At 42.2% G+C, this 25,372-nt stretch overlaps 1 protein-coding gene across 2 annotated transcripts in view; it reads left to right on the top strand.

Annotated features, from left to right (window-relative positions):
- Window positions 1-23,739, top strand: part of LOC124123269 (inositol polyphosphate-4-phosphatase type I A-like) — a 56,581-nt gene extending 32,842 nt beyond the window's left edge. For both annotated transcript variants that reach the window (XM_048388117.1, XM_048388118.1), the window contains exons 14-25: window positions 2,791-2,898; window positions 5,506-5,783; window positions 8,779-9,000; window positions 9,691-9,888; window positions 10,946-11,014; window positions 12,420-12,661; window positions 12,982-13,017; window positions 14,380-14,520; window positions 15,104-15,201; window positions 16,057-16,157; window positions 20,500-20,654; window positions 20,839-23,739. In XM_048388117.1, the coding sequence (XP_048244074.1) occupies window positions 2,791-2,898; window positions 5,506-5,783; window positions 8,779-9,000; window positions 9,691-9,888; window positions 10,946-11,014; window positions 12,420-12,661; window positions 12,982-13,017; window positions 14,380-14,520; window positions 15,104-15,201; window positions 16,057-16,157; window positions 20,500-20,654; window positions 20,839-20,971 (1,781 nt within the window). In that variant the 3' untranslated portion in view covers window positions 20,972-23,739. The remainder of the gene's footprint in view (window positions 1-2,790; window positions 2,899-5,505; window positions 5,784-8,778; window positions 9,001-9,690; window positions 9,889-10,945; window positions 11,015-12,419; window positions 12,662-12,981; window positions 13,018-14,379; window positions 14,521-15,103; window positions 15,202-16,056; window positions 16,158-20,499; window positions 20,655-20,838) is intronic.
- Window positions 23,740-25,372: the final 1,633 nt, after the last annotated feature.

Raw genomic sequence — 25,372 nt, 5'->3', positions numbered from 1 at the left:
TTTACTGACCAGTAACGCGTACCCCCTGTACTTAAGGGGTACATATTTTTATTTACTGACCAGTAACGAGTACCCTCTGTACTTAAGGGGTACATATTTCTATTTACTCACCGGTAAAGCGTACCCCCTGTACTTAAGGGGTACATATTTTTATATACTGACCAGTAACGCGTACCCCCTTCACTTAAGGGGTACATATTTTTATTTACTGACCAGTAATGAGTACCCTCTGTACTTAAGGGGTACATATTTTTATTTACTGACCAGTAACAAGTACCCTCTGTACTTAAGGGGTACATCTTTTTATTTACTGACCAGTAACGCGTACCCCCTTCACTTAAGGGGTACATATTTTTATTTACTGACCAGTAACGAGTACCCTCTGTACTTAAGGGGTACATATTTCTATTTACTCACCAGTAAAGCGTACCCCCTGTACTTAAGGGGTACATATTTTTATTTACTGACCAGTAACGCGTACCTCTTTCGCTTAAGGGGTACATATTTTTATTTACTGACCAGTAAAGAGTACCCTCTGTACTTAAGGGGTACATATTTTTATTTACTGACCAGTAACGAGTACCCCCTGTACTTAAGGGGTACATATTTTTATTTACTGACCAGTAACGAGTACCCCCTATACTTAAGGGGTTCATATTTTTATTTACTGACCAGTAACGCGTACGCCCTTCACTTAAGGGGTACATATTTCTATTTACTCACCAGTAAAGCGTACCCCCTGTACTTAAGGGGTACATATTTTTATTTACTGACCAGTAACGCGTACCCCCTTCACTTAAGGGGTACATATTTTTATTTACTGACCAGTAACGAGTACCCCCTGTACTTAAGGGGTACATATATTTATTTACTGACCAGTAACGAGTTCCTGTGGACTTACCATGCTGAGTAATATTTACGTTAGTTTGTAGAAAACAGTATCTGCATGTACAGCCAGTGTCATTCACTATCAGACACTTTAGCTCCCAATATATCACAACACAGATCTGTACAATGTGTTGACCAGTACAGAGCTCTAGCCCTGAAGATCATGTAGCTCAAACATTTTTATTCAAATTGGAGCTTGTAAAGAGAGTTTTAGATCTTTGATTAGTATTTTTTATGTTTGTTTACAAGTTCTCCCACAGTTCAGTGTTTGGAGATTCATTAATAATTACATGTACTAGAAAAATAAGACCCAAAATCTTATCTTCAAATTGGTAAAGCATAATTGGGATTTGATCCAACTAATAGAGCATGTAACCTTCTACTTGTACTGGTTATTTATAGTGAGGAACGAACCTGTATAAAATTTCAGCATGATCGGCATGTGCCAACCACTGTGCCACCCTACAACATTAAGGTTAAGTCTTCGGTCATACTCAAGTCTTACTAATGCTGGATGATTGACCCACTTCTACCAGTTTTTCATTATCTAGAGATAGCAGTTATTAAGTTATAGAACATATAGCATTAGGAAATAAAGCCTTTAACAAAAGACACCTTTAAATGTCTCGTACATGGAGAAGGTTCCATGCCCCAGTGTTTACCTGGACTTACAACAGTAGGGGTCCGGGGGTCCTTGCAGGCAGTAGGAGGGCCTGTACAGTAATGAAATGGTGTAGTGTACTGGACGTTTAGATAATAACTTACATGATCATGTGGACAGTGGTCATGATTTATGGACAATCTCATTAAAATCAGATCTTAGTTATCGCTGCCGCTAAACAAAGATCTGAGGACATCCCATTACGGGTCACGTCAGAACGACCTTTCGGGAATTTTGACCGACCAATGAAATGACTGACAAGAAATCGACATTAGCCAATCAGAAGGCAGCTTTCTCAAGCTTTATGACACAAGTTTCAAACTGGCGACTACGCTTTGAAACATATTTTGACGTATTCTCGATTAAAAAAATTAAAACTGATAAGAAGAACATTCTGGAATGGCTTATAGATGGCCTAGATTGTATGGATATAATCATAAAACCCATAAATTGTCGTTCGGAATACCCCGTGTTAAATATTTCGTGGTTGCATGATTAGAAAACACATTCCAACTGTCACTTTCATGATCTGGTAAGCGACGCTCTGATTGGTTGGATGAAAGGTCGTTCTGACGTGACCCGTAATGGGATGTTCTCAGATCTTTTTTAGTGATAGCGACAACTAAGATCTGATTTTAATGAGATTGGATTTATGGATGAAGTTACAGACAACTATTAGTGCTGTTGATGCACTGTAGGTACAATGACTATTATGTGTCCCTTTGGACGCAGAATATTTTCCGCGTCCGTTCTCTACATTTGTGCATACTAGACGCACATTTCTGCATTGCGTAAAACCCTGTGCCCTTTTGGTTGGATCAAATCACAATTATGGTTGTTTAAGGCATTAGACATCCATTAAAATCATACCAATCCAGAATTAGAATCACACAAAAATTCAAATCTATGATTCCGATAACAAATGATTCGATCTCAATACTGTTTCTGTAATGTCTGCTGCATGTTGCATGTTTTATCTTAACATGAATAGCATCCTTTAAATAATCTTAACTTGTGATACAGAGGTCCCACTTTTGATCTCTAGTATTGTGTTTTCTATCCTGTTGTCGACAATGTTTTTACCTTGTAAACTGTTTATGCAGAATGTAAAAATATCATCAAAGTATCACTCCTAACATATTCTTATTAATGAATATAAGTAAATTGTTTCAATAACTGAGATTTTAAATAATCTGTTCTGTGATGCATGAGAATATTACCCAGCATGCTCTGGTCTCCAGGTCCGAGCTTCAAACCGAGCTGTGAGAAGGACAACAAAGAGTTGGAGTTTATCCCCGTCAACCTGCACGTCCAGCGGATGACCGTTGCCTCAGAGGGCAGCGACCATGGTGAGGGGGGTGTGCTCAGTTGGTCAGCAGTTGTATAGATGACAGTTTTTTTATTTATGCTGTTGCAATGTTTCAGTTCGGATGACTTCCTTAAGTATGCTGGGGGCACGGGTGGCCCAGTCGTCTAAGGCGCCGCGATTCGCTGTGCAGAGTTGCGTCCCTTAGGCACGCCAGAAACCTATGATTGTGGGTTCGAATCCCGGTTCGCCCCGATTATGTTTCTAGGTTTGTCAGCACCATACCCGTGCTCGTGGGTTTCATCGAAGTGGTAAACGTCTGAGACCTGCATCACTTCGGGCTTTCCTCCCACATTAAGCTGACACGCTGTGATATAACTGGAATACTGTTAAAAGCGGCGTTAAACCCAACTCACTCACTCACTTAAGTATGCTTCATATTCAGCTCATGTTTTCCTTTGTTTAAAATGGCGCAAATTTCTGACTTCTACGCGGCTGTCTAACACTGCCCACAAGGGCTTGCTAGCTACCGTGAGTTGATTTGCTCGCTAACGCAACTAAGCATGACAAGAGACTGGGCCATTGTCTGTAAGGACAGTGTAAATAAACTGTAAGGCACTATCTATACAAATTTCTGAACACTGATTGGTTACTCGTGATCTATGAAGATTTTGATATTACAAAGGGCGCATGTTAATTAGTTTCTTCAGCCTAAACAAACAGACAAAAAAAACAGCAGAAGGTCGTCAGATGTCATTATTTGGAAATAACCCTGATGGTTATAGTTTAATAAAAATGTATCCTTGCAGTTAAAAGTATTTTCCCATTTTCGAATTGCGTGGATAATAGGATGACTGAGATTGATTTTGATCCTATTTCTGTGTTTCATAGCTTGATATTTTAGGTAACAGAACCATTTGAACCCCTTGCCAAAGCCACTTTGATCCAAATATCAAGAAAAACAGCCTTTTTTCTTGCAATGGTAACAGCGGCTAGAATATCAGAGATCCATGCTCTAGATTTTTCAGCTGTGACGCACGTCTATGACTGGAGCATGATTATGGTCAGATTGCTAAAGATTTTGTCGCTGACTTGGTTGATGCATGTCATCGTATCCCAATTGCGAGGATCGATGCTTATGATGTCAATCACTGGATTGTCTGGTCCAGATTCGATTATTTACAGACCGTCGTCATATAGCTGGAATATTGCTGAGTGCGACGTTAAATAACAAACCAACCAACCAGATTTTGTCACCCAGAATCCGCATCTCTTGGACCACTGGGTCATAGACATTATACAGTTCCTGCATTAGCTCCTTTAGTGGACCATCCAGATCGATTACTGTGTCCAATCCGTACCTTAAAGTGTTTCATGACATCTACAGAACCTCTCAGGAGACATAGAAAGAGACTATTCTAGACAGACTGTAAGAGACATTACTAAGGCTACGAGTGGCGAGGTCTAGAATTTGCAGTCTCAAAAGATAGGTGCACCATTTGATCATCCTAACCACTCAGTACAGGCTACTTAGAAGCAGATTAATTGGAAATGACGTCACAGTAGATTGAGACCAGAAATGATGCCGGAATCGGAAGGGACGTCGCTAATGTTCTCATAACTGGAAGTCACCGGACGTCATAGACCAGACATAGCAGGAAGTGATGCCACAAAACCGGAAATGACATCACAATCGGAAGGAGAAATATGACCGGAAGTGACGTCCGAACAAGAAATGACATAAAATATTACATCATATTGCAGCAAAACCGGAAGTGGCGTGTCACCCGGAAGTGACATCATAAAACCGGAAATGATGATATGAGAGATGGTTTTAGAATTTGTATGACGTCATTTATGCACATTATAACAAATATAACGGTAGGTCTGTTTGTGTTTTGCACATGAAGTTTTCAGTCATCTTGAGGTGATTCAATAGTTTGTTTTTCCACTTCAGGATTGGAAACAACTATTATGGAATGAAATTACAAGAATATTATCCTACTGTCAACTACACTGGGAGTACACCAGAGCCAGAACCTGACTAACCGTCAGGTATATTCTGGCAGTGTTGTTATGGAGTTAGAGGATTCGTAAGAACTATAGGAGCAATAGACATCATTGTTAATAATTCTAAGAATACTACCTCTATCACTTCAGAAGTGCTCCCACCCTCCTCACATTCTTGTCTCTAGATGATAGATGTTTGGGAAAGAAGAAGAGCTGGATGCTGACTGGGTGTCCTATTGTCTTGACAACTAGTCAGTTGACAGTGAAGAGGACTTCTGTTCAAAATTCTGAAGATTAGTTTTTGTGTGATTAGTTTTGATGATGTAACTGACGTAGTATTCTTAGAACTATCAACAATGATGTCCAATGTTCCTCTGATCGTGGGTTCGAAATATGTTTCTAGGTTTGTCAGCACCATACCTTGTGCTCGTGGTTTTCACCAAATTGGTAAACGTCTGAAACCTGCATCACTTCAGGCTTTCCTTCCACCTTAAGCTGACACGCCATGATATAACTTGAATACTGTTCAAAGTGGCGCTAAACCCAACTCACTCACTCACATACTCGATTACAAAGTGGCAATTCTTGGTTCGCTGTTCAAAATACATGGAGTTACCTACTAAGTGTTCATCTTCTTCAGGTAAAGTCTACGATGTGCTTACACATGGAGCTTTTACCGCATTTTGTCAGAAGTTTAAGAATGGAGGTTTAAGAAAACTGCTGCAGTATCAGAAGGACTTCTACTCCTCTCAGAGCACGCTAGGGTTCCGGACCAAGATGCAGCAGGCCTGCTCCCTGCTGAACGAGATAGCCAAGCTGAAGACGGACATTAACCATGGCTGTGAGAGGCTGTGTCACGCGGCCCTCCAGGGAACCGACACACTGCTCCAGACGGAGATGCAGTCACTCACAGAGATTGTAAGTCCCTGACTCAGTGGAAGGGAAGTACCGCAAAACTGGATATTCAATAGCCATAGGGTATTCTATCTGAGGGGTGTAAATTGGTTATTCTATAACCTTAGGGTATTCTTGTAGAGGAGTATATGTTGTTATACTATTGTCATGGGGTATTCTAGGGGAGGGAAGAAGAAATTAAATGAATTTCTGACAATTCTTCAATCGTGGACGCTGTTCCCCAAAGCGATCATGCTGCTATGATTGTCTTAGGTCTGTGTTAAAGTATGGGAGGTACAATCGTCAATGTTGAAGTATGGGAGGTACAATCGTCTATGTTGAAGTATGGGAGGTACAATCGTCTATGTTGAAGTATGGGAGGTACAATATTCTATGTTGAAGTATGGGAGGTACAATATTCTATGTTGAAGTATGGGAGTTACAATATTCTATGTTGAAGTATGGGAGTTACAATATTCTATGTTGAAGTATGGGAGGTACAATCGTCTATGTTGAAGTATGGGAGGTACAATATTCTATGTTGAAGTTTTGGAGGTACAATCTTCTATGTTGAAGTATGGGAGGTACAATCGTCTATGTTGAAATATGGGAGGTACAGTCGTCTATGTTGAAGTATGGGAGGTACAATCCTCTATGTTGAAGTATGGGAGGTACAATTCTCTATGTTGAAATATGGGAGGTACAGTCGTCTATGTTGAAATATGGGAGGTACAATCCTCTATGTTGAAGTATGGGGGGTACAATCATCTATGTTGACGTATGGGAGGTACAATCGCCTTTATTGAAGTATGGGAGGTACAATCGCCTTTGTTGAAGTATGGGAGGTACAATCGCCTTTGTTGAAGTATGGGAGGTACAGTCGTCTATGTTGAAGTATGGGAGGTACAATCCTCTATGTTGAAGTATGGGAGGTACAATTCTCTATGTTGAAATATGGGAGGTACAGTCGTCTATGTTGAAATATGGGAGGTACAATCCTCTATGTTGAAGTATGGGGGGTACAATCATCTATGTTGAAGTATGGGAGGTACAATCCTCTATGTTGAAGTATGGGAGGTACAATTCTCTATGTTGAAATATGGGAGGTACAATCGTCTAAGTTGAAATATGGGAGGTACAATCCTCTATGTTGAAGTATGGGGGGTACAATCATCTATGTTGACGTATGGGAGGTACAATCGCCTTTATTGAAGTATGGGAGGTACAATCGCCTTTGTTGAAGTATGGGAGGTACAATCGCCTTTGTTGAAGTATGGGAGGTACAATCGCCTTTGTTTAAGTATGGGAGGTACAGTCATCTATGTTGACGTATGGGAGGTACAATCGCCTTTGTTGAAGTATGGGAGGTACAATCGTCTATGTTGAAGTATGGGAGGTACAATCATCTATGTTGAAATATGGGAGGTACAACTGTCTTATTTGAAATATGGGAGGAACAATTCTCTATGTTGAAGTATGGGAGGTACAATCCTCTATGTTGAAATATGGGAGGTACAATCCTCTATGTTGAAGTATGGGAGGTACAATTCTCTATGTTGAAATGGGAGGTACAGTCGTCTATGTTGAAATATGGGAGGTACAATCCTCTATGTTGAAGTATGGGAGGTACAATCGTCTATGTTGAAATATGGGAGGTACAATCATCTATGTTGAAGTATGGGAGGTACAATCGTCTATGTTGACGTATGGGAGGTACAATCGCCTTTATTGAAGTATGGGAGGTACAATCGCCTTTGTTGAAGTATGGGAGGTACAATCGCCTTTGTTGAAGTATGGGAGGTACAATCGCCTTTGTTGAAGTATGGGAGGTACAGTCGTCTACGTTGACGTATGGGAGGTACAATCGCCTTTGTTGAAGTATGGGAGGTACAATTGTCTATGTTGAAGTATGGGAGGTACAATCATCTATGTTGAAATATGGGAGGTACAACTGTCTTATTTGAAATATGGGAGGAACAATTCTCTATGTTGAAGTATGGGAGGTACAATCCTCTATGTTGAAGTATGGGAGGTACAGTCGTCTTTGTTGAAATATAGGAGGTACAATTGTCTATGTTGAAATATGGGAAGTACAATCGTCTTATTTGAAATATGGGAGGTACAATTCTCTATGTTGAAGTATGGGAAGTTCAATCGTCTTATTTGAAGTATGGGAGGTACAATTCTCTATGTTGAAGTATGGGAGGTACAATCCTCTATGTTGAAATATGGGAAGTACAATCGTCTTATTTGAAGTATGGGAGGTACAATATTCTATGTTGAAGTATGTGAGGTACAATCGCCTTTGTTGAAGTATGTGAGGTACAATCGCCTTTGTTGAAGTATGGGAGGTACAATCGTCTATGTTGAAATATGGGAGGTACAATCATCTATGTTGAAGTATGGGAGGTACAATTGTCTTTGTTGAAGTATGGGAGGTACAATCGTCTATGTTGAAGTATGGGTGGTACAATCGTCTATGTTGAAATATGGGAGGTACAATCATCTATGTTGAAGTATGGGAGGTACAATTGTCTTTGTTGAAATATGGGAGGTACAATTGTCTATGTTGAAGTATGGGAGGTACAATCGTCTATGTTGAAATATGGGAGGTACAATCATCTATGTTGAAGTATGGGAGGTACAATTGTCTTTGTTGAAATATGGGAGGTACAATTGTCTATGTTGAAGTATGGGTGGTACAATCGTCTATATTGAAATATGGGAGGTACAATCGTCTATTTTGAAGTATGGGAGGTTCAATCCTCTATGTTGAAATATGGGATGTACAATCGTCTATGTTGAAATATGGGAGGTACAATTGTCTTTTTTTTTTCAATATGGGAGTTACATTCAACTTTGTTGAAATATCGGAGGTACAATCTAGTACGAGTGTATGTGCTAATATCGCTTAGTGGAACAGAGCCCTTGACACATACAATCTATGAGCCAGTGACTATAAGTATGCAGTGCTGAAGTGTGTTGTAAAATTTCAATAACATCTCATCTCTGTCTCCAGGTGCGTGAGCTCGTCCGGCTGTGTGAGGACCCAATCTTACAACTATCTGCAGAGAAATACATGCAGGCAAAATCTCCCTCCAACACAGGGGATGGCCTTGACCTTGCAGCCTCCCTGGGACACATGAGTAATGATGGCCGCAATCAAGGTGATAGATCTCCAGAAAAATCCTGGAGGTGGTCAGGAAGTAACTTTGTCAGGAGTCCTACTGTGGAACCTTGGGTAATTTGAGCATTTTTTAAACGATATTTATCATAAAGCCTGGTGTTTTGTAAACATGCATCACTGAAGTACCCAATCATGACTGTATTTTATAGTTGATTGTGTATTAAGGGGTTGCAATCAAATATTCCACTGACATTTATGAACATGGTATTGTTATCATCAGAGATTATTGTGGGTTGTAAAATGAGGTTGTATATGTTTGAAGAAATGGTCATTCATTACTCTTGTAACCTGGTCATTGTTAAGAAATAAGAAATACAGTAAATGGGTTTTAGAAGGTCTCTAAGCCTCTAGAGCCCTAGGACCCTGCATAATTACAAACATTTCTATTAAACTCTGGTTTATTCATCAAAGATCCAGTATTCCTTTGAAATTTGCATAAAACGTGTACCATTTACCTGCAATTTGTCTACACATACCCAGATTTTTATCCTTACCGGTCTACGCTGCTGTGCAAATTGTATGTGTATTGTGCATGTAGAAATATTGCAGCCACATACCGATTGTTCATAATTCTCCATCATTGTAGGTAACATTAAACGTCATCACTCTTCTACACAAATGGCTTATATACGATATATTGTTTTTATTTTCATTTCTATAATTATGTCTTTTTTGAATATTTGTTTTTGTATTTATTACTTGATACAGAGGAGGGCAGCTCACATTCCCATGTATTTTATTCAGGAAGTGACTCGTCTCAACCTGGAGGCAGCCATAGTGTGTCTGGTGTCAAAGGTTGATGAACTGGTGACCAACATGTCATCCTCAGGACAGACCACCAGCTGGCTGAGTGAGCTGAGTCCAGCGGTCATCAAGCTCCAGAGCTTTGTGGAGATAGTGTCCAGTCGGGCCACTCTCTTCCTCACTTTCCTCTCCCTCATGGTAGGTGTCAAATTGGCCATTGGCCTCTCTCTTCCTCCCTCTCATTGTAGTGTCCTGTTGGGCCTATCTGTTCCTCTCCCTCATGGTAGGTATCCAATTGGCCATTGGCCTCTCTCTTCCTCCATCTCATGGTAGGTGTCCAGTCGGGCCACTCTCTTCCTCACTTTCCTCTTCCTCATGGTAGGTGTCCAATTGGCCATTGGCCTCTCTCTTCCTCCCTCTCATTGTAGTGTCCTGTTGGGCCTATCTGTTCCTCTACCTCATGGTAGGTATCCAATTGGCCATTGGCCTCTCTCTTCCTCCATCTCATGGTAGGTGTCCAGTCGGGCCACTCTCTTCCTCACTTTCCTCTTCCTCATGGTAGGTGTCCAATTGGCCATTGGCCTCTCTCTTCCTCCCTATCATGGTAGTGCCCTGTTGGGCCTATCTGTTCCTCTCCCACATGGTAGGTATCCAATTGGCCATTGGCCTCTCTCTTCCTCCATCTCATGGTAGGTGTCCAGTCTGGCCACTCTCTTCCTCACTTTCCTCTCCCTCATGGTAGGTGTCCAATTGGGCCTATCTCTTTCTCCCTCTAATGGTAGGTGTCCATATGGGCCTCTCTCTTCCTGCTTCTCATTGTTGTGTCATGTTGGGCCTCTCTCTTCCTCCCTCTCATGGTAGTGTCTTGTTGGGCCTCTCTTTTCCTCCCTCTCATGGTAGTGTCCTGTTGGGCCTCTCTCTTCCTCCCTCTCATGGTAGGTGTCCAGTTGGGCCTCTCCCTTCCCCATGCTCATACTAGTCAGAAGGACTTGTCAACTTTGTACCCCAAACATAACAATTGTGAATTCTTAGTCATGTGCATAGACTGCCTCTGTGGTCTAGTGGTAGAGCGTAGTGGTAGAGCGGAAGGTCTGGGGTTCGATCCCCGGACCTTTCATACCAAAAGACGTTACAAGATGGTACTTGTTGTTACCCTGTCCGGCACTTGGCATTAAGGGGCTAAAACAAGGACTGGTTGGCTCGGAGTCAGCATACTGTACTATATGCTGAAGTCATCTCACATTCATCTCTGCAGGAAAACAAGGACCACGTGAAGCTGATGCACATGATCAAGAACAGGAGAGACGTAGTCACAGCACATGCCGTGAGTTTATCTGAATCAGTCTTGGGATTAAAGTAAAAAATTTAGTTGACACATAATTTTCGTGTTCAAGTATGTGTCTACACATTATGGGAGGGCATGCTGCAAAATTGCTGACGTAGCATTAAGCAATTAAGCAGTGCAGAGTTGTTTTCCTTAGTGCAGCTAGAAACAGGTGATCATGGGTTTGAATCCCAGATTATGCTTCAAGGTTTGTCAACACCATGCCTATAAGATTCACCAAAATGGTAAACATCTTCAATTTGTATCGCTTTGCGTTTTCCTCCAATATTGAGCTGACACACTAGCTTATATAATACAGGAGTGTTGAGCTTAGGCTGTGGACTGTGTGAAACAGGGGTTAGTATGTGCTGATCAGTTGTTGATAGAGAGGACCTCCTGATTAAGGTAAGCAGTTGTTGATAGAACGAACGTGATGTGGGTAGGCAGTTGTTGATAGAGGGAACCTTCTGATAAAGGGTAAGCAGATGTTGATAGAGGGAACCTGATTAGGGCAAGCAGATGTTGATAGAGGGAACCTGATTGGGGTAAGCAGTTGTTGATAGAACGAACCTGATTAGGGCAAGCAGATGTTGATAGAGGGAACCTGATTATGGTAAGCAGATGTTGATAGAGGGAACCTGATTAGGGTAAACAGTTGTTGATAGAACGAACCTGATTAGGGTAAGCAGTTGTTGATAGAGGGAATCTGATTAGGGTAAGCAGTTGTTGATAGAACGAACCTGATTAGGGTAAGCAGTTGTTAATAGAGGGAACCTGGTTAGGGTAAGCAGATGTTGATAGAGGGAACCTTCTGATTAGGGTGAAAAGTTGTTGATAGAGGGAACCTTCTGATAAAGGGTAAGCAGTTGTTGATAGAGGGAACCTTCTGATAAAGGGTAAGCATTTGTTGATAGAGGGAACCTGATTAGGGTAAGCAGATGTTGATAGAGGGAACCTGATTGTGGTAAGCAGTTGTTGATAGAGGGAACCTTCTGATTAGCATAAGCAGTTGTTGATAGAGGAAACCTCCTGACTAAGGAAAGCAGTTGTTGATAGAGGGAACCTGATTAGGGAAAGCAGTTGTTGATAGAACGAACCTGATTAGGGTAAGCAGATGTTGATAGAGGGAACCTCCTGATTAGGGTAAACAGTTGTTGATAGAGGGAACCTTTTGATTAGGGTGAAAAGTTGTTGATAGAGGGAACCTTCTGATAAAGGGTAAGCATTTGTTGATAGAGGGAACCTGATTAGGGTAAGCAGTTGTTGATAGAGGGAACCTCCAATCTTGGGGGTTTTGCACCTGACCCTCTACTCACTGGTCCCCCTGAGCACAGAATGAGACCCTCATTAGGAACATAATACATAATCATATTTATGACGTCTACATTTTGGTTTCTGGTTTCAGATCACAACACTTGTGAGTGGTTTGGCTGTCAACATACAGACCAACTGCAAGGATGTCAAGTACCTACAACAGCTGATCAACCACGGGGTGATGGCTCAGTTCGAGTCACTGTTGAGCTGTTATGGTGAGGAGCTCGCTATGTTGGAGGACATGACGGTGGCTGTGGAGGACCTGGCCAGTGTCACGTTCTGCTTCGTGGAGGCAAAGGATGATGTCTATGAAGCTGTCCTGTCTCTGCAGAAGTAGGGGACTTTGTTTATAGAGACTGCTTGTTCATAGATGACTTTGTTTATAGAGACTGGTTGTTCAAAATATGTATTTATTGTGAATGGTTGTTCATAACAGTCTTTGTCCACAGCAGTTGGTTGTTCAGAACAGACTTTGTTCATAGTGACATGTTGTTGATAACAGATTTTTATTTATAGAGACTGGTTGTTCATAACAGAATTTGTTCATACTTGATAAATATTAAGATTACTAAGTACAATATCATTTGAAGATTTGCACATATGCTAAACTGTTCAAGATAATATTAGATTGTCAATCCTGTTGTCTGTTTCAGCTCTATCAAGGGAGGCATGTTTCCTGATATAAACAGGTGGGACATTGATGGCCTCCAACTTGCACAAACTCAAAACATGTATAGCATAGACTGGATTCTTATATGAAAACATGTGTTACAAAGAAATGTAGAAGGCATATATTAGACAGGTTTGTGTGTTTATGTTTCAAGAACTCCATGCTGATGGAACCACCTCTGTGGTCTAGTGGTAGAGCGTCTGCCCGGAGGTCTGGGGTTTGATCCCCAGCCGCATCATACCAAAAGAAGTTAAAAGATGGTACTTGTTGTTACCCTGTCTGGCGCTCGGCATTAAGTGGCTAAAACAAGGACTGGTCAGCTCGGAGTCAGTATACTGTGTCTGAGTGGGGTATTCATGTTAAACTGCAGCATGGTATCTCAGTGTGCTAGCACTATAAATCGGCATCAGTCCGGACTAGTACAAGCAGCCACACACACACACACATGCATGCACATCGCTATATAAGAGCAATAATCTTGGACGCGACGTTAAACCCCATTTCACCTCACCTCACCTCCATGCTGCTGGTGTATCATTGTGCCCTGATGGTGCTGATAGTTGCTCATGGTTTCGATCACTGATTTGCTCGGTTCACACACAGTTATTTGTTGGCCTCTGTTTAAGCAGGATATTGCTGAATGCAGCATTAATCTGCACTCACTCACTTCAACTACGAACCACAGGTGAATGTGTAGATCAGTATTGATGCCAATGTTAATGAAGAAAACTATGGGTTTTGAAAAGTTTTTGCAGGCTTTTTCTTCTATGTGTTTGTTGTTGAAGCCTAGCAACAGAAATAAATTGATTTATTGAATGGGCACTGACTGTGAACTAAGAACTTAAACCTACGGGTAATGGGATATAGGCTTGTTGGATGGGCACTGACTGTGCTGTGAACTAAGAACGTAAAGCTTAGGGTGGTGGGATATAGGCTTGTTGGATGGACACTACTGTGAACCAAGAACGTAAAGCTGAAGGTAATGGGATGAAGGCTTGCTGGATGGGCACTGACTGTGAGGTCCTTGAAGATTCGGTTTAGAATAGGTCTTCAGCAACCCATGCTTGCCGTAGAAGGTGACAAACAGGATCGGGTGGTCAGGCTCGCTGACTTGGTTCATGCATATCATTGTATCCCAATTGCGTGGATTGATGCTCATGATGTCAATCACTGGATTGTCTGGTCCAGACTTGATAATTTACAGACCACCATAATAAAGCTGGAATATTGCTGAGTGCGGCTTTAAACAACAAACAAACACTGAACTAAGAACTTTTATAGGTTTCATAGGTTATAGGTTTGTTGGAGAGATTGATGATCTCGTGATTCAACAGTTTGAGCTGAAGGCAAGGGGTCTATTTCTGCTTCCCTCAATTTCCAGACACTGCATCCATGTGGAGATACCAGTCCCACCCCAAACATACAACAACCTTCCCCCCAAGTTGAAACAAGGGAACCACATTAAGGTGGTGCCGGTCATCTTTAGCATCGGCATCAATGAACAGGCCACCCTGGCTGAAAAGTGAGTGATGCATTGTGTATATCATTCTACTGCTAACATGGCAATGTCATAGCTCCTGCCACTTCTACCTTGTGTAAGAGTGAATAATGCATGGGTAACCTAATAGTCTAAAGCACCACAACTTGCAGTGCAGATGTTCGTCTTGTGGCGTGCTAGAAATTTCTGCGAGTGTCCTGCAACACCAATAGTGATATTGCAGCAAGTGTGGTAGACTTATTGTTATGTCTTATCGCGAAATTAAAAATATTTTACAGAAAAACAGTTATTAAATTATCTTAATAAAATATAATAAAAGGAGCCCATAGACTCTCTTTATTTTCAGAAACTGCAGTAATCTAGACTTGCTAACTACTATAGACTTGCATGGGCTCTATTGGATATATTTGATTCAAGGTCTGGCATTTGGTAATGGATGATGTGTTGATTATATACTATCAAAAATGCATTTTTAAAGATCACTTGCTCGCTCTCAGGTGCGCACACACGCACAGTCACACACGACCTCACTCAGGTACACATTGTCTGTGCAGTGTTGGGTACACCATCAAGTCATCATACACTGTTATGTGTCTCTGTCTCACAGGTTCGGCAACACCACCCTACAGGAGAGAGTTAATGCAGAAAGTGTGGCTAAAGTCTTCAATTATTTTGAGAAATATGTGGATGACTTTGGGAAAGCAGGTATGTTTGCATTTCTGATCGTGATAAAGAACACATTCATTGCTCCATAACAATGGTATCAGGGATCTACCTGGGATCTACTATGACTTCTGGGTGTGCCAGACATGATACGGGGTGCTCCCAAGGTGGCTATTGTACCAATAACAATGACCATAATTAAATTGGCTTAAATGTTTGCATCGATTGAAATTGAAGAAAGACAGAATGAATCTTTATTCAGGCATCAGTTGAAAACAGAAAACTGTCCACTGATGCAAATTCCTGTCTGTAGTCCATTGATTGTAGGACATGCTCATGCATTTTGCCAACAGCAGTTTCATTAATGCAACTTATTGCAGTGTGTAAGAAAATTGTGTGTAAGAAAAAGTGTCTTTGAAATCATCACTTTCACTTTCACTTTCTTTTCTTGTATAGGGAATTCTACCATTAATTTGGAAATTACTTGATTCTGATTGGTCAGTCAGAGGTTATTAAATCACAATAAACCAACTCTAATTGAAACAGCTGATTTGATGGCCACATCACCGCGGAAGCTAATAGTCATAGAATAATACTTTTATTATTATATATACAATTATAGGTTACAAAATGCAAAGTTGCGGTAACAATATTCAAAAGATGTGTGGCAATACATTTTGTGGAGAAAGCAGGATTGAAATCTACAATTTGGTGCTTTTCTATATACGACTGTGATGTCATATCTTTGAAGGTGCTAAGTTAAACATTTGAAACCTTGCACTGCGCGTTCAGTTCCAAATTCAGTTGAGCGCGGTTAAATTTACAGGTACGCTCGCTCTACGTTGAAAACACAGTATGTTTATCTCCTAAATATGATTGCTCTTATTGCTTCAACAGGTGAGCCGCAAACGTCTGTATCTCAGCTGACCAAGCAGCTCCATACCAATGTGATGACGAAGAAAAGCAAGAATGTGGAAGTGCTCCACCTGGCAGCAGAGGTGAGATGATGTGGTCGGTTACAGTGTTGAGGTGGGATGGGACAATGTGGTCTGTTACAGTGTTGAGTTGGGATGGTGTGAGGGACATCTGACTGAGTGTCGGTGATGTGGTCCGCTATACCGTTGAGGTGGGATGGTGTGAGGGACATCTAACTGAGTGTCAGCGATGTGGTTGGTTATAGCGTTGAAGTGGGATGGTGTGAGGGACTTCTGACTGAGTGTCAGCAATGTGGTTGGTTACAGTGTTGAAGTGGGATGGTGTGAGGGACTCCAGACTGAGTGTCAGCAATGTGGTTGGTTACAGTGTTGAAGTTGGATGGTGTGAGGGACTTCTGACTGAGTGTCAGCAATGTGGTTGGTTACAGTGTTGAAGTGGGATGGTGTGAGGGACTCCTGACTGAGTGTCAGTGATGTGGTTGGTGACAGTGTTGAAGTGGGATGGTGTGAGGGACTCCTGACTGAGTGTCAGCAATGTGGTTGGTTACAGTGTTGAAGTGGGATGGTGTGAGGGACTCCTGACTGAGTGTCAGCAATGTGGTTGGTGACAGTGTTGAAGTGGGATGGTGTGAGGGACTCCTGACTGAGTGTCAGCAATGTGGTTGGTTACAGTGTTGAAGTGGGATGGTGTGAGGGACTCCAGACTGAGTGTCAGCAATGTGGTTGGTGACAGTGTTGAAGTGGGATGGTGTGAGGGACTCCTGACTGAGTGTCAGCAATGTGGTTGGTTACAGTGTTGAAGTGGGATGGTGTGAGGGACTCCAGACTGAGTGTCAGCAATGTGGTTGGTGACAGTGCTGAAGTGGGATGGTGTGAGGGACTCCTGACTGAGTGTCAGCAATGTGGTTGGTTACAGTGTTGAAGTGGGATGGTGTGAGGGACTCCAGACTGAGTGTCAGCAATGTGGTTGGTTACAGTGTTGAAGTGGGATGGTGTGAGGGACTCCAGCTGAGTGTCAGCAATGTGGTTGGTGACAGTGTTGAAGTGGGATGGTGTGAGGGACTCCAGACTGAGTGTCACCAATGTGGTTGGTGACAGTGCTGAAGTGGGATGGTGTGAGGGACTCCTGACTGAGTGTCAGCAATGTGGTTGGTTACAGTGTTGAAGTGGGATGGTGCGAGGGACTCCAGACTGAGTGTCAGCAATGTGGTTGGTGACAGTGTTGAAGTGGGATGGTGTGAGGGACTCCAGACTGAGTGTCAGCAATGTGGTTGGTGACAGTGTTGAAGTGGGATGGTGTGAGGGACATCTGACTGAGTGTCAGCAATGTGGTTGGTGACAGTGTTGAAGTGGGATGGTGTGAGGGACTCCTGACTGAGTGTCAGCAATGTGGTTGGTTACAGTGTTGAAGTGGGATGGTGTGAGGGACTCCTGACTGAGTGTCAGCAATGTGGTTGGTGACAGTGCTGAAGTGGGATGGTGTGAGGGACTCCTGACTGAGTGTCAGCAATGTGGTTGGTTACAGTGTTGAAGTGGGATGGTGTGAGGGACTCCAGACTGAGTGTCAGCAATGTGGTTGGTGACAGTGTTGAAGTGGGATGGTGGGAGGGACTCCAGACTGAGTGTCAGTGATGTGGTTGGTGACAGTGTTGAAGTGGGATGGTGTGAGGGACTTCTGACTGAGTGTCAGCAATGTGGTTGGTTACAGTGTTTAAGTGGGATGGTGTGCGGGACTCCTGACTGAGTGTCAGCAATGTGGTTGGTGACAGTGTTGAAGTGGGATGGTGTGAGGGACTCCAGACTGAGTGTCAGTGATGTGGTTGGTGACAGTGTTGAAGTGGGATGGTGTGAGGGACTCCTGACTGAGTGTCAGCAATGTGGTTGGTGACAGTGTTGAAGTGGGATGGTGTGAGGGACTCCAGACTGAGTGTCAGCAATGTGGTTGGTGACAGTGTTGAAGTGGGATGGTGTGAGGGACATCTGACTGAGTGTCAGCAATGTGGTTGGTGACAGTGTTGAAGTGGGATGGTGTGAGGGACTCCTGACTGAGTGTCAGCAATGTGGTTGGTTACAGTGTTGAAGTGGGATGGTGTGAGGGACTCCTGACTGAGTGTCAGCAATGTGGTTGGTGACAGTGTTGAAGTGGGATGGTGTGAGGGACTCCTGACTGAGTGTCAGCAATGTGGTTGGTTACAGTGTTGAAGTGGGATGGTGTGAGGGACTCCAGACTGAGTGTCAGCAATGTGGTTGGTGACAGTGTTGAAGTGGGATGGTGTGAGGGACTCCAGACTGAGTGTCAGTGATGTGGTTGGTGACAGTGTTGAAGTGGGATGGTGTGAGGGACTTCTGACTGAGTGTCAGCAATGTGGTTGGTTACAGTGTTTAAGTGGGATGGTGTGCGGGACTCCTGACTGAGTGTCAGCAATGTGGTTGGTGACAGTGTTGAAGTGGGATGGTGTGAGGGACTCCAGACTGAGTGTCAGTGATGTGGTTGGTGACAGTGTTGAAGTGGGATGGTGTGAGGGACTTCTGACTGAGTGTCAGCAATGTGGTTGGTTACAGTGTTGAAGTGGGATGGTGTGAGGTACTCCTGACTGAGTGTCAGCAATGTGGTTGGTGACAGTGTTGAAGTGGGATGGTGTGAGGGACTCCAGACTGAGTGTCAGCAATGTGGTTGGTGACAGTGTTGAGGTGGGATGGTGTGAGGGACATCTGACTGAGTGTCAGTGATGTGGTTGGTGACAGTGTTGAGGTGGGATGGTGTGAGGTACATCTGACTCAGTGTCAGCAATGTGGTCGGTTACAGCGTTGAGATTTGATGGTGTGAGGGACTCATGACTGAGTGGGTTAAGGTGGTAGCGAGGTTGGATTGTGCTGTGGGTTAAGATGGTATGGGGTGGAATTGTGTTGTGGGTTAAGGTGGTAAGGAGGTGAGATTGTGTTGTGTGGTAAAGTGGTATGGGGTGGAATTGTGTTGTGTGGTATGGGGTGGAATTGTGTTCTGTGGTATGGAGTGGGATTGTGTTGTGTGGTATGGGGTGGGATTGTGTTGTGTGGTATGGAGTGAAATTGTGTTGTGTGGTATGGAGTGGGATTGTGTTATGTGGCATGGAGTTGGATTGTGTTGTGTGGTAAGGAGTGGGATTGTGTTGTGTGGTATGGAGTGGGATTGTGTTGTGTGGTATGGAGTGGGATTGTGTTGTGTGGTATGGAGTGGGATTGTGTTGTGTGGTAAGGAGTGGGATTGTGTTATGTGGCATGGAGTTGGATTGTGTTGTGTGGTATGGAGTGGGATTATGTTGTGTGGTATGGAGTAGGATTGAGTTGTGTGGCATGGAGTGGGATTGTGTTGTATGGTAAGGAGTGGGATTGTGTTGTGTGGTATGGAGTGGGATTGTGTTGTGTGGTATGGAGTGGGATTGTGGTATGTGGCATGGAGTTGGATTGTGTTGTGTGGTAAGGAGTGGGATTGTGTTGTGTGGTATGGAGTGGGATTGTGTTGTGTGGTATGGAGTGGGATTGTGTTGTGTGGTATGGAGTGGGATTGTGTTGTGTGGTAAGGAGTGGGATTGTGTTATGTGGCATGGAGTTGGATTGTGTTGTGTGGTATGGAGTGGGATTATGTTGTGTGGTATGGAGTAGGATTGAGTTGTGTGGCATGGAGTGGGATTGTGTTGTATGGTAAGGAGTGGGATTGTGTTGTGTGGTATGGAGTGGGATTGTGTTGTGTGGTATGGAGTGGGATTGTGGTATGTGGCATGGAGTTGGATTGTGTTGTGTGGTATGGAGTGGGATTGTGTTGTGTGGTATGGAGTGGGATTGTGTTATGTGGCATGGAGTTGGATTGTGTTGTGTGGTATGGAGTGGGATTGTGTTGTGTGGTATGGAGTGAGATTGAGTTGTGTGGCATGGAGTGGGATTGTGTTGTATGGTAAGGAGTGGGATTGTGTTGTGTGGTATGGAGTGGGATTGTGTTGTGTGGTATGGAGTGGGATTGTGTTGTGTGGTATGGAGTGGGATTGTGTTGTGTGGTTAGGAGTGGGATTGAGTTGTGTGGTATGGAGTTGGATTGTGTTGTATGGTAAGGAGTGGGATTGTGTTGTGTGGTAAGGAGTGGGATTGAGTTGTGTGGTATGGAGTTGGATTGTGTTGTATGGTAAGGAGTGGGATTGTGTTGTGTGGTAAGGAGTGGGATTGTGTTGTGTGGTATGGAGTTGGATTGTGTTGTGTGGTAAAGAGTGGGATTGTGTTGTGTGGTATGGAGTGAGATTGTGTTGTGTGGTAAGGTGGTATGGGGTGAAATTGTGTTGTGGGTTAAGGTGGTAAGGAGGTGGGATTGTGTTACAGTTAAAGTGGTATTGTGTTGATGGAGTGATGTTTTCAAGATGCCTCTGTAATGCTGCAGGTGTGCCGCAAGCTGAAGGGAGTGAGGTTTGCATGCTGTAAGAGCGGCAAGGACCGGACCTCCATGTCCGTCACCCTGGAGCAGGTGCAAGTTCTGCAGCAACAACACGACCTGGCATCCCACGTCTTCTGGCAGTCACTTGACTGCTTCAGGAGGTAAGTCAAACATCAAGATTCCATCCATTACAAAACGTAATCTCACATAACGATCATAACTCACATATTGTAGCATGGATATATAAGACACACAGTCACCAAGCAAACAACTTAAAGCTGCAATCCATAAAATCTGTTACATTTGTCTCAGAGGTTTTAATATTTTTCTGAATTTTGATTCCAGTGTTGGCTGCAGGCGAGATAATACACACAAGAATACTGGTGTTAGGAAGTATGCCTTCAACAGCCTGCAGATGCTGTATGTACCTAAGCTCTACCGGGCACCCAATGGAACTTACGGGAACATACAGACTTGATGTGCCTTGGGTACATAGCAGAGATAAGGTGTCTCTCAGGCACATCAAGTATCCAAGACTGATCACCACATGGTACCCATGGCAACATCTAAACATAGCTATGTTCACACCTGTTATCACTCACTTCTCACAATGCCAAAGGTACACTTCATCCTGTTTGATGTTTACTTTTAGTAAATTATTTGGAATTCCAATTGTTTCCACTGTTGATGCATTGAAAACCACTGTGGCATCTGATTCTTATACATCATTAACCAGTTTATTCATGATCCTGAGTACATGTATCTAACTCAAATTGTGACAGGCTTCTATAATTTGTTAATGTTGTTCTCCTTCTTGACTGTTAGGGAAATGTGTTTCATTGCCTTAATATTGAAAAGTTTGAATTCAAATCTGATTTCATTTGTATCATATATACCCCTGTTAAATTTTGTTCATGAATATTTTGTGAAAAATGTCTCTCTGACAATGATGTCTTTATTTGAAACAAAATGTGGTGTCATTTATGTATTGATGCAGAAATAGATAGCAGCCATTTTATTCACTCAATCCACATCTTAGGCCCAGGGCACCTGTCCTGCCCAAGAATCAAATGAATGGGGAATGAACAATCCCGGGTTCCACTTGATATTGTCATCATGCTTCTTGACAGCCTTGCCCTCAACCTGTGAAGATCCAGGTTAGAATAGGTCTTCAGCAACCCATGCTTGTTGTAAAAGACGAATAATGGGATCGGGTGGTCAGCTTGCTGACATTGGTTGATACCTGTCATCATATCCCAATTGCTTTGATTGATGCTTATTATATTTATCACTGGATTGTCTGGTCCAGACTCCATTATTTACAGGCAGCTGTCATATAGCTGGAATATTGCTGAGTGTGGAGTTAAACAACAAACTGTCTTGCCCTCAAACATGATCTCACAATGATTTGTTGCAAAAGTGTAGTGTATCGTGGACATATTATTTATAAACTTAGATTTTCTTGCAATAGAATTATGAGGTATTTCACAAGAACTTGGATGCTTGATGCGTTTAGAATTGGAGAAAGTTACCTTGACCTTCATGATTGAGGAATGAAGGTTGGACAGGACTTACCGGTAGTTAAGTATTACATACTTCACTATTTGTTTACAATGGTTCATGTGTTTACATTTTGGCAAATTGTGGTTTCCATTTATTTCATTTCTGTTGTTGATATATGACAGAGATTTCTCCTCAGACATTAAGTGATAGTATACAAAGACACATGATTGCACATCACTACAACATCACATGGTCGTATGACAAGTTCAGTCTGTGTAATTCAAGACTGAAATGCATGTATTACCTAGACCTAGCATATTGCCATTCAAGATCACTTGTACAGACACTGGAACTAGTGTACAAGGCTCTGTGTTGTTCACTGTATGCTGTGCCCCTCCAAATGTCTTTCACACTTCATGTTACTGTCATTGTGGTTAAAAAAAGTATTGATTTTAAATTTAGTTTCATGGCAAATACTCTGTATGTATGTTAGGGGCCTGTGGGTGGAGAGGTTGAGCAAAATTCTCTGTGTGAAATTTCTTGAGAAAAAACAAAGTTTGGTGGGAAAAATTGGGGAACCCACCTGCTCCCGGCTGTGTGTTTATTTTCAGTGCAATAAAGTATACAAATAGTTTATTAGGGTACATAGAAAGTAAGCACTTATATTTACTTTTTCCCTTTAAGTACTTACTTATGTAGACAAGTAGGTATATGAAACGATGTGTTTCAAATACTGATTGTAAGACAACTGTTTCTTTACCATGGTACCCAACAACTATCATGTTCCTGTCGCCTTACAATTATTCTAAAGAATCTAACGAGACAGTATTATGCTTTCTGGGTTCTTCATCTCAGAATGTAATGCAATGCAGAATGCAAAACTGTTGGTCATTTTGAATGGACCTGCTGTAGTTCTGTACAGTTTGTGTACAAAGCTACATGTAAATGGACTGTGGATATACCTGTCACGTAGATGCAGTGCAATATAAAATCAAAGCTCCATGCACCCTGAACTTGTCTCCCAGCATTGGACTGGTATTGGAATACCACACATATGTGCGTGCGTGCGTGCGTGCGTGCGTGCGTGCGTGCGTGCGTGCGTGCGTGCGTGCATCTGTGCGTGCATGCGTCCGTGCGTGCGTGCGTGCGTGTAATGTATGTATGTATGTATGTATGTATGTATGTATGTATGTATGTATGTATGTATGTATGTATGTATGTATGTATGTATGTATGTATGTATGTATGTATGTATGCCATAAATGAACCATTGTACATGACAGACAAGATCAGTCGTATGAATTTGAGTCAAGTATTATGAAGGTCATACTCTTAAAGTATCAGCTATGTTAGAACATCTTCATCTGATTCTTTTCATGTTGGTGCAAGGGGAGGAGTGTTTGTGTGGGGCTGACAAGGGTTTCTGCTGTAATTGGCCAAAAATTCAAAGCTATTTTAATGTTGTTATTTATGGTCTTTTCTGCTAAATGAACATAATTTGAGACATTCTTCAAAACTGTCATTACACTAATTTGCTTATTTGACAGAAACCACTTAGTTGTTTCAGTAAGGATGAGTACATATGTCAGTTCACATCACATTATGGTGGTACAAGACCTGTGAAAATCCGGGGTAGAATAGGTCTTCAGCAACCCAAGCTTGCTGTAGAAGGCAACTATGCTTGTCGTATTCAGCGACTAACAGGATCGTGTGGTCAGGCTCACTGACTTGGTTGATGCATGTCATCGTATCTCAATTGCGAAGATCGATGCACATGATATCAATCACTGGATTGTCTAGTCCAAACTCGAATATTTACAGACCGCCATCATATAGCTGGAATATTGCTGACAAACAAACAAGGATCAGATCAGATGGTACTTTGGTCAGGTCACGTACTGACTGTATGGAACATTGCAGGTAATGAAGGTATGGTACTTGTAATGGGTCTAAAATGCTTAGATTCCTCCCTGTCCAATATGTGTGATATGAAATGAAAACAATCAACAGTGCAATGTACAAGTCATTGCATAGCTGTGAGCAGATGGGTTATGAAGAAGCATGGCACTATATGCTGGAGAGTAGAGAACATGCACATTTTGCAATATGAAAGGGTATCTATTAAGAATAATCATCATGTATATCTATACTGTAAAGAAAGAAACACCGATTTCCACACTGTTATTGCGCAGTAACTTGCATATCTATTGAAATAGTTTATTATGACAGAAGTATTACTGTTATCAATATGTCAACCAATCATTAATCAATGTTAATAAAGTGTGTTGACCTTGTCTGTTTACTATTGTTTATGCATTCAATCATGTTTCTGTCATCAAGGAAATTGGAGACCTTCATGGTATCGTGAATAGAGCACCTGCCCAGAGAAGGTCGGAAGGTCGGGGATTTCGATCCACAGCAGTGTCATACCAAAAGACGTTAAAAGATGGTACTGGTTGTTACCCTGACTGGCAATCCTAATGGGATCAAACAAGAACTGGCCAGGCTGGTGTCAGCATACTTTATCTCAGTAGGGTATCGATATTAAACTGGTACAGCATATGTCTCTACCACATATTGCTTGCATCAGAAAGTCCTCTGCCCAAGTTCACTGATTGTATTCCGCGTCGACATCATTTGTACGCAATCTACATATCTAAAGAGGTAAACCTTCCAAATACAAACATAGATATGTCAGTACTTTTTTACGATTCAATTTTAGAATATCTTCAAACTCTATCATCAAAAGAGAAATCAAGGAATTTATATAGCTGCTAATGACGGCTTCATTTTTCGCCGTGTTGGGGTCAGTTGTCTTATTTCTTGTTGCAAAAGCGGGAAGGAGAGAACCTCTGGGTTTGGGCCCAGCACGCTTCCACTGCGCCACTCTGCTCTTATTTCATCTACCTAGTGCTACGACATATGTGTCTGTTACATATTGCTTTCATCAGAAAGTCCCCTGGACATGTCCACTGATTGTATTTCCTGTTGACGTCATCTGTACGCAATCTAGATGTCTAAAGAGGTATAACTTCCAAATACAAGCATAGATATGTCAGTGCGATTTTACGATTCATTTTTAGAATGTCTTTAAACGCTAACATCAAACAAAAAATTGAGGAATTGATATAGCTGCTAATGAAAGCTTCATTTTCGTCGCGTTGGGGTGAGTTGTCTTATTTCTTGTTGCAAAAGCGGGAAGGATAGATAAACCTGTAGTTAGCAGAGCGTGGTTTCGATCCACGGACCTCTGGGTTATGGGCCCAGCACGCTTCCACTGTGCCACTCTGCTCTCATTTCATCTACCTAGTGCTACGACATATGTGTCTGTTAACTATTTTTTGCATCAGAAAGTATTCTAGACATGTTCACTGAT

Source organism: Haliotis rufescens, unplaced genomic scaffold (assembly GCF_023055435.1).
Source record: "Haliotis rufescens isolate VD_foot unplaced genomic scaffold, xgHalRufe1.0.p SCAF_7, whole genome shotgun sequence".
Classification (NCBI taxonomy): domain Eukaryota; kingdom Metazoa; phylum Mollusca; class Gastropoda; order Lepetellida; family Haliotidae; genus Haliotis; species Haliotis rufescens.
Note: the sequence above shows the minus strand (reverse complement) of the source record. Positions and strands in the feature narration are given on the sequence as shown.